The sequence below is a fragment of the Nansenia antarctica genome, assembly GCF_963989245.1.
Source record: "Nansenia antarctica genome assembly, chromosome: 15".
Lineage (NCBI taxonomy): Eukaryota > Metazoa > Chordata > Actinopteri > Argentiniformes > Microstomatidae > Nansenia > Nansenia antarctica.
This window is the reverse complement of record NC_137685.1, coordinates 4901350-4911712: the sequence shown is the minus strand read 5'-3', so window position 1 is coordinate 4911712 and position 10363 is coordinate 4901350. Positions and strand designations below refer to the sequence as shown.

Sequence of the window (10363 nt, the reverse complement as noted above, 5' to 3'; positions counted from 1 at the left end):
ATTCATCAACATTTTCCTTTCACGAGTTAAACAAAAAATAAAATTAGGTTGTCGTCCAAAAATTGGAGTGTTGATATCTGTGGTACTTCCTTCCTTCCTCCATTCAGACTCAATACTTCTGGAGACGTCTGGAGACTTCTGGAGACTTGCCCCTGTGTCCAACGCACCAAATGTCCAAAGAGGAGGACGCCCAGACACCACCAAAGACAAGAATTAGGCCGCTCCGAGTCCGACTCCTTTCAATCTGCGTCTGCCGATACTGTATGTACAGTACAGGTCACGGCCTAGTGTCATACACTGTATCCTGTATCCTAGCGTACAGGTAGTTAGCCTGAGGCAGCAGGTCCTTATAGATCAGGCAGTGTGTCAGTTCCTGTCCCCTTTACCTCCACGTCAACCACTCTTAGCCCCAGTGCATTCTGGGAAGGGGTGGGGGGGGTGTAGTGGGGGGTCAGTGGCAGCCACAAGCTCGGACCACCATGTTGCGGTACTTCTTCAGGATGACGTTGGAGCTGTCGTCGAAGTAGAGGACAGAGATGCCGTGCAGCTGGGTGGGGGCGCAGCAGGGCTTGGGCACCGTCTCTGGGTTTATAAAGTGGACCTGTCGGAGGAGAAGAGAGAGACACCGTGACGTTAGAATTATAAGGTTCTATCTCAATTTTTGGTCAAAATTGAGTTTTTTACATAATCTGATCCGTTAGGTGTTTATTAATGCCTGTGTGGTGTTATTTTTAAAATGTTGACATTTTTGAGTTAGTAGTTCATAAAATACAAAGGTTCCATCTCACAAAACATAATGGAATGTAAAAACTTTGACGCTCAATATCTCTGAACTGCCCTAGACGGAGATAGAACCTTATCATTCTAGAAGGAGAAGATAGGCAAGAAAAGTTTATTTGTACAGCACATTTCATACAACAGTGGCAATTCAAAGTGCTTTACATTATTACATTATTTAAAAATACAGCAAGAGGAGCATAGTATGAAAATAAAAATGACAATGAATAAAAGCAAATATAAGAAGTAAATAGATAAAACATTTAATAAGACAATAGTTAATGGAAAAAAATACATATTGTATTTGGTTGTATATGGTTTGGTTATGTAGGGCGGCTGTGGCTCAGGAGGTAGAGCCACCGTCTAATGATCGCAAGGTTGGCAGATTGGCGGTCCAAGCCCCGGCTGGCCACATGTTGAAGTGTTCTTGGGCAAGACGCTGAACCCCAAATTGCTCCCAGTGAGCGGGCCGGCACCTTGCATGGTAGCTTGCCGCCATTGGTGTGTGAATGGGTGAATGAGAGGCCGTTGTAAAGCGCTTTGGATAAAGTGCAGTCCATTTATATATGCAGGGTTCCCACGGGTCCTTGAAATCCTTGAAAGTTTGTGAATTTGAGACAAAGAAATCAAGGTCTTAAACGTTTTTGAAAATAGACATGGGTCATTGAAAGTGCTTGAATTCCCCTCTCTCTCTCTAAAAAAATAAATATATATATTCAAAAATGTTTTACTTAGCTCGTCAACTAGTAAATAAGTCTCTGTATTGCTTAACTTTACACATATTTCACAATATATTGTTTTGCTGTGCTGTGGTAGAGAAGGCAAGAGACCATCTAGTGTTCACACATTCAAGCCTCTCTTTTTAATTGTTGTCTGTGAGCGGATAGTTCCTATTATATACATTCTCATCTAGATCTGTCTCTAACTATGCCGTGTTGGTTCCTTGAATTTGAGGGAATTGAGTCTTGAAAGTCCTTGAAAGGTGCTTGAATTTGATGTTTCAGAAGGTGTGGGAACCCTGTATATGGTTGTATTTGGTTGTATCTGGTTGTATTTGGTTGTATCTGGTTGTATTTGGTTGTATTTGATTGTATTTGGTTGTATTTGGTTGTATTTGATTGTATTTTGTTGTATTTGGTTGTATTTGGTTGTATTTGATTGTATTTGGTTGTATTTGGTTGTATTTTATTGTATTTGGTTGTATCTGGTTGTATTTGGTTGTATTTGGTTGTATTTGGTTGTATTTGGTTGTATTTGGTTGTATCTGGTTGTATTTGGTTGTATTTGGTTGTATTTGATTGTATTTGGTTGTATCTGGTTGATAGAAGTGTTTGTGTTTAAACTGATGCAAAACATTAAGGTTTTTAACTTAGATTTAAATATTTTAAGGGTTTGAGCCTGTTTGATTTCCTCAGGGAGTTTGTTCCAGGAGCATGCGGCAGCTGCTGCACCGTGTTTTGTTTTTACTCTTGGAATTATTAGCTGATTAGTCTCAGCTGACCTTAGGAGCCTTGCGGGAATATAGGGTGGGAGGAGATCTGATATGTATTTTGGTCCAAGACCAGATAGAGATGCGTTATCAAGGAAATAGCCACTGTAGAAAACAGTGGTGTTACAGTAATGCTTTGACAGTATTTCATAGGATCACAGGATATCAAAGAGAAGTGCTCGAAAGCATTTCAATCAGCTGCTGATTTCAATGTACAGCATCAAGTCAGAGACTATTCGGTTGTTAAGTCGTGACGTGTTTCCGGGTCCAACGTTGGCTGAGGCGCTCTCTTCGAAATGCCTCAGTAATAATAATAATTCATTATATTTGTATAGCGCTTTTCCGAGGCTCAAAGACGCTGACAAATATGGGAAAAAACAGGAAAGTGCTGCGTCCCTTGTTGTATGAATAGATCCGAGTCTAAAAAAACTACCACTACTATCACTACCACTACCACAACTGCCACTTTAGTACACTGGTACTCTGGTGCAGGGAATTTCTGGTTTGGACAGGGAAATTGCTAAACGTCACGTTTGACGTCAGACTTAACAAACCGAATAGAGAAACTACCCCTCTCAAGGCTCAATTGGCATCCTCAATTATGATGTCTACTACTAGAGTAATGTCAACTGGTCTCACCAGAGTCTGCACAATGGCGTGGTTGGTGGCGTTCATGTAGGAGTTGAGGGGGAAGGCGCATTCCCCTTGGCAGTAGTACGCTGCGTAGCCCTCTGGTGCAATGATCCAGTCCTGAGGGAGGAGAGGAGGGAAACATGTGTCATCATTTGCCAACATTGCATCTACAGGGTATATACAGGAATCTTGAGGTTCATTTGAAAGTGACAGTTGGATCTAAGTGACAGTTGACACTAGAACAGCCGTGTCTATGTTACCTACTCAGGGTATATACAGGAATCTTGAGGTTAATTTGAAAGTGACAGTTGGATCTAACTGACAGTTGACACTAGAACAGCCGTGTCTATGTTACCTACTCAGGGTATATACAGGAATCTTGAGGTTAATTTCAATACCTTTCTAAGACTTTTTAAAGACCTTGTCAATATTTTTCCAGACCTCACCGCCACTTCGAGCTGTAACCGTTTACATCAGTGACACCTTAACTTAACAGTTTTAGTTCGCAATAGACTACAGTAGACCACTATCATACAACAAATACATGTTTTAAAAGTCATGATGACATTGTGTAAGTGTTCACTAGCCCATTTTTGAGAAATATATGTGCTTGGTTTGAATTCTATAAAAGTAGGTCGCGACTTAATGACCACGGGAAAATGTGGGTCCCAAAGCCGCCAGACCAGTTGAGAACCGCGGCCCTAGGCCACCACCACTGCCACCATCACTAGTCAAGTTTCAAGTTCTGTACCTGCCATCCCAGATCCCTGAAGCTGACATACAGCTCGTGCTTCTTGCAGCCTTGTTTAGGGTCAGTACTGATGTTCTCTGAGGGATGGAGAGGGAAAGAAACAGCACACAGGGGAGATTAGATATGAGAGGAGATGGGAGCAAAGCAGCAACTCTAAGAAGTGAAATACTAACAATAAGAAGTGTTCTCTGTTCCCTTTTATTATGTTTGTAGGATGTATGATTCGGTAATACACAAAAAAAAAACACAACTGACAAAACACTATAAAACATAATGGGCATTCATCCATTTTTTATAATAATAATAATTCATTAAATATATATAGCGCTTTTCCGGGGCTCAAAGACGCTGACAATATGGGAGAAACGGAAAACACAGAAACAACAAGCAACAGATAACATGGGCACATAGAACACAGAGTTAACGAACGGGGAGGGGGGGGGTGGTAGGGGTAGGGGAGATGGGTAGGGGTAGGGGAGGTTGTATGCATGTCGGGGGGGGAGGGGTGGCAGGGTTAGGGGAGATGGGTATTTTTGGCTGTTAGATTTCTGTCGGTTGGTTATGTTTGTAGTGAAGCCTACCTGCTGCAGCCTCAGCGACCTTCAGGGCGTCCTGCGCTGTCTTGGGGGTTTTGGAGCGGTTGGGGTTGCGGCCCTTGTGGCCGTGGGCCGAGCGCACGCTGCGGAAGCGGACCTCGGTGGCTTTGAAGAAGGCCACCATGAAGGGCTGCTTGTCCTGGGGCCCGCCGCCCCCCACCACCAGCCCTGCTAGGCCGGGGTTCACACTCTGGCCTGTAGGGGGAGACAGACACACAGACAGACACTGTTCAAGTCCAAGAGTTCCATTGGGGTATATGTCTCAATTCAGAGAAGAACGCAAAAAAAAAAATGCCACAGTGGGGGTATACAATAAAAATATCCTCCCAACTGAATTGATTCATACAGCATGGTTTACTTAGCTATGGATTAGGGTGAGAGATACCATTGAATTAGAATGAGCAAACCAGAATTGTTTTGCACTTGATTAGTTGAATCAGGTGTGCTGGTGGTGGAACAGATCAAATAAGTGGAACGGCTGGTGGTCCCCGAGGAGAGGGTTGAAAACCACTGGGCTAGACCATTCTGATGCTATGGGAGTGACTCACCGTCCATAGTCTCCAGTACCAGCTGCAGGCCCAGGTTCTGCTCAGGGTTCACCACCCACTGGTTACTGGTGGCTGTGGTGTCGAACACCAGCCAGCCCTGCTCTGCGGCCCACACCACGCGCGAGTCCAGCAGCAACAACTCGACGTCACTGAGGGAAACACACAGGCACCATGTATGACATTAAACTAAGATAATAAGACGGTTATCATAATTTTTCCAATCTTTATTAATAAGTTATTACAGAAACAGTAAGTCGTGACGTTAGAATTATAAGGTTCTATCTCCATTTTTGGCAAAATTGAGTTTTTTACATAATCTGATCCATTAGGTGTTTATTAATGCCTGTGTGGTGTTATTTTTTTAGAATGTTGACATTTTTGAGTTAGTAATTCATAAAATACAAAGGTTCCATCTCACAGAACATAATGGAATGTAAAAACGTTGACGCTCAATATCTCTGAACTGCCCTAAACGGAGATAGAACCTCATCATTCTAAACGGAGATAGAACCTTCTCATTCTAAGCTCACGGTATGACATTAAACTAAGATAATAAGATGGTTATCATCATTTTTCCAATCTTTATTAATAAGTTATTACAGAAACAGTAAGTGACATTTTCCGAGAGCGAAATCTGTTGTGGTATTTAAAAATGGCGGTTACGGGTGAACTGTATAAACATAGGATGACGGTGTTGTGACGATATCCATTGACCAATCAACGGTCTGCAGCGTCACACGTCACACACAGCCTGGCAAAAAAGTACCTCTCGCTACCCCTCTGGAACCAGAACTAAAACGGCCCGGCTCGGTTGGCAGTGGAGAAAGCAAAACAAACCGGGCTTACACGGTACGGTACGGTACGGTACGGTAGTGGTGGTCTAGTAGTGAGCTGGACTTGTGATCGGAAGGTTGTGAGTTCAAATCCCGCCTGAAACCACACCATTGCTAGTGTGCCCTTGAGTAAGGCACTTAGCCCTCAGTAGGGGGAATGTCCCTGTAATTCGCAATTGTAAATCGTTTTGGATTAAAAGCGTCTGCTAAATGGCAAAATTAATTAATTAATTAATTAGTGGAAAATCGCCATTAGACACACAGTAAAGGATTTACTGGTCTCATAATGGTGATAATGTTGATTTCATTTACATGTTTGGCATTTAGTAGACTCCTTTATTCAAACTTAACTTGCAATTTACAACAAATATATTTGCCAAGTAAGTAAACCCGTAATCTATCTAGTAATCTAAATGTCAAAACCAGGTGCGATTGGTGGCTACAATGCTAGAAGAACGAATCTCATTCAACAGGTTCCATTGAATCTGAATAGATTTATAACCTTGCTACCTCACACTATGTAAAAGTTGGTGTCAATGTTACGGTACATGTGGGAATACGGTACATGTGGGAAAACTAGGGTTAGGGTTAGGGTTAGGGATAGGGTTAGGGATAGGGTTAGGGATAGGATTAGGGTTAGGGTTAGGTGCTAGGGTTAGGGTTAGGTGCTAGGGTTAGGGTTAGGGTTAGGGTTAGGGATAGGGTTAGGGTTAGGGGTAGGGTTGGGGTTAGGGTTAGGGTTAGGATTAGGGTTAGGGTTAGACATGCCAGCATGTACCAAGTCACCCTAGGACCTAACCCTAACCCTAGTGTTCCCACATGTACCGTAACATATATACAGATAAATAGCATAGACAGTAAAGATGAGGGACCATTTAACCATTTAGATGAGGGGTCGTTGGATCTCAAAACAATACAAAAAAGGATCATCCGGCATCCGGTATGCTATGAATCGCAAACAAGAGATGACACGCAGAGTCGATCCAACCAACCCCCCACGATCAGTCATTATTATAAGAGTTATCTCTCATACTAGTCTCATTCCCAGACTGATAGAAGCAGATATGGCGGCTTAGGGGCAGATTTCACAGACAATAGCTTCGTTTACAGATTGGGTGTCAGCCCCCCAGGCTCGCTGCAGAGACTGTCTCTTTGTCTCGCCGCCTGCCTTGTTGTCTGTCTGTATGGAGGGCCTGCATTTGTCTGTGAATGACAATGGGCTTGTTCTTAACACTGCCATCACAGCCTGACTGTCACCGCTGTTAGGATAGACAGACCGTGTCTACACACTCACAACATGCGCCTCTTGATGTCAGTGAGCAGGCAGAGCACACAGGTGGGTGGGTGTGGGGTGGGGGGGGGGAGGGGTGGGGGTGTGGGTGTGTGTGTGTGTGTGTGTGTGTGTGTGTGTGTGTGTGTGTGTGTGTGTGTGTGTGTGTGTGTGTGTGTGTGTGGGTGTGTGTGTGGGTGTGTGTGTGTCTGTGTGTGTGTGTGTGTGTGTGTGTGCGCATGTGTACGTGGATGCGTGCGTGTGTGTGTGAGTGAGTGAGTGAGTGAGTGAGTGAGTGAGTGAGTGAGGGAGGGAGGGAGGGAGTCAATTAAAATTAATTAATAGGGAGTGAGTGAGTGAGTGAGTGAGTGGGTGAGTGAGTGAGTGGGTGGGTGAGTGAGTGAGTGGGTGAGTGAGTGAGTGAGTGAGTGAGTGAGTGGGTGAGTGAGTGAGTGAGTGAGTGGGTGAGTGAGTGAGTGAGTGAGTGAGTGAGTGGGTGAGTGAGTGAGTGAGTGAGTGGGTGAGTGAGTGAGTGAGTGGGTGAGTGCATAGGGAAGGCAGGTGGCGGTTGTTTTTAGTTGGAGGCCAAATCAAACTCATTGTTCACCACGATCAGAACATCTGGTGTGGTCTCCGCCAAGAAAAGAGGGGAAGAATTAGAGAGAGAAAGAGAGAGTGAGAAGACTGGAGAGGGAGGGAGGGAGTAATGCTACTCTGCTTCTGTAATCGACAGCAATGTCTGTGAAAACAGCCTCTGCACATACAATATCAGTAACAGTAAATCCAGTAACTGTCGGTAACCAGCTAATCCCGTTGACACACACCTGACACACACAGTCTTTTCAACTATGTAGCTAAACCCAACTCGTGACGTTAGAATGATAAGGTTCTATCTTCATTTTTGTCAAAATTGATTTTTTTACATAATCTGATCCATTAGGTGTTTATTAATGCCTGTGTGGTGTTATTTTTTAAATGTTGTCCTTTTTTAGTTAGTAATTAATCAAATACAAAGGTTCCATCTCACAAAACATAATGGAATGTAAAAACTTTGACGCTCAATATCTCTGAACTGCCCTAAACGGAGATAGAACCTTATCATTCTAAACGGAGATAGAACCTTATCATTCTAAACTCACGAACTTCTCAAAGCATACAAACTCAGAGGATATCGCAGCAGTTGTAGGTTGAGGCCTCACCTGTTGGACGGCTCCTGCAGCACCTGGTAGACACTGACGCGGAGCGTCTCGTTCTCAAAGCGCTCTCGGACGTAGTGCTTATAGATCCGAAACTCTGCCGCGGTGACGGCCTCTCCCTCTGGGATGCGGGACAGATCGAAACGGAATTCCCTGTGGTGGTGGAAGGGCAAGAGCTCCTGGTCCTGCTCCACTGTGGAGAGAGAGAGAGAAAGAGAAAGACATAATTATGTGTGTGTTATGGAAATGTCCTGCTGTGTTGCCTGTAAAAGGATCGAGTGGATAGTCTGGAGTAGGTGGCATTGATAGAAGATGAGACAGAGAGACAGATGGAGGCGTTTAAATGGTAAATGGACCGCACTTACATGGCGCCTTTTTTGCTGCTCCAAAGCTGCTCCAAAGCGCTTTACAACAGCCTCTCATTCACCCATTCACACACACATTCACACACCAATGGCGGCAAGCTGCCATGCAAGGTGCCGGCCCGCTCACTGGGAGCAATTTTGGGGTTCAGTGTCTTGCCCAAGGACACTTCGACATGTGGCCAGCCGGGGCTCGAACCGCCGATCTGCCAACCTTGTGATCATTAGACGGCGACTCTACCTCCTGCGCCACAGCCGGCCCACGTTTAACAACCCATAACAACTGATTCTGGAACACCTTTCAATATCTCATTTCAACAACCCAACCCCGATTTACAACCCATCCCTGGTCTTTGTAAATAGTCGGGAGCACAGCACGTGTGGCAATCACGTCTGCAGTCAGTCTGTGGTTTCATTCAGTCAAAATTGTTGTCGAATCAAACAGTCCTCTGATCTGCTCTACTTTAGCCCACAGCCTCGGAAGCACTGTGTCAAAAATAGGAAACTCCTGCTTCCATAAGAGAAGTGATTGATCTAAAAGATCAGTAAGTCACGTCTGCGTAAAGTGCCAATGTGGGGAGTTAACCACACTCAGGGCTCAATTTGGCTCCCTGTTTTAAATTGCCCATATGTGCCCCGACCACAAGAAAAGCCCCGTTAAAGCATTGCCTGGAAAACCACAGGACCCGACGCACACACACACACACACACACACACACACATACTGCAGAAACACTTGTTACTCATTATGGGGAAGGTGATGTGGCCATTCGGAGAGACTCATTCCTCCATGACTGTGTTAATATAGGCCTATACTGTCATCATTTGAACACAATTCATCCTACTCTAAACTACTGTATCTGTTCATTCGTTTTCATCATACGCTGACTTTTCTCCTGCGGTAATGATAAAACGACTAACAATTTCTCCCGAGATAAATCGCTTGTGTGATTAACCTTTGGGTAGAGCTACCACCACTACTACTACTCAGCTCCACGGTGTCCCACCCTCCCACCCTGCCCTGAACCGGCTGAGCTACTGTCAAAGTTTCCAGAAGGATCGGTGGTAAGGGAAGCAGGGAAACGGAGCCAGAGGTTTCCTGGAGGTTTCCATCCAGCGCTGTGTTTTTACTGCCGTTACCCAGTGTGTTTGTCCTTGGAAAGACCAGTGGAGGTCTCCGGGGCAACGGGGGGGACGGGGGTGGGACACGGGGGGGGGGACTCCCCCACACTGGAGGTGTGATTATACCCACCTCAAACACATCCTGCCCCCACTGGCAGCCGCCATGACATCACCCCTCGAACTGATGGCTGGGTATTGTTTCAGTGTCTCACTAAAAGCACAGGCGTACACACACACACACACACACACACACAGGGAAAGACACACACGCGCACACACACACACAGGGAAAGACACACACACACAGCGTCTCACAGAACACAGACACGCACACACAAACTCATGGATCATAAGCAGTCTCACAGCACACACACACATACACACACACACACACACACCCCACACCGTCTCACAGAACACAGACACGCACACACAAAACTCCTAAGCAGTCTCACAGCACACACACACACACACACACACACACACACACCACACACGCAACCTAACTGATGGCTGGGTATTGTTTCAGTGTCTCACTAAAGCACAGGCGTACACACACACACACAGTCTCACAGAACACAGACACGCACACACAAACTCCTAAGCAGTCTCACGGCACACACACACGTACACACACGTACAGACACACCACACACACAACCATACAAAGCATAGATATACACTATCTCCCTGCATGCACACACACACACACACAACCTAATCCTACACACATATACACATGTTACAGCAGAAACAAACTACCTCTAACCACACTGCACAAACACA

The 10363-nt window shown here is 45.0% G+C and overlaps 1 protein-coding gene across 1 annotated transcript in view; it reads right to left on the bottom strand.

Annotated features, from left to right (window-relative positions):
- Positions 1-451: 451 nt before the first annotated feature.
- The window catches only part of LOC308170736 (bone morphogenetic protein 7-like), a gene marked incomplete at both ends in the record, with an annotated part of 15288 nt that continues 5376 nt past the window's right edge, over positions 452-10363 (bottom strand). The window contains 6 exons of the mRNA XM_080545573.1: positions 452-601; positions 2906-3016; positions 3651-3727; positions 4232-4441; positions 4795-4943; positions 8097-8286. Of these exons, the coding sequence (XP_080401699.1) occupies positions 452-601; positions 2906-3016; positions 3651-3727; positions 4232-4441; positions 4795-4943; positions 8097-8286 (887 nt within the window). The remainder of the gene's footprint in view (positions 602-2905; positions 3017-3650; positions 3728-4231; positions 4442-4794; positions 4944-8096; positions 8287-10363) is intronic.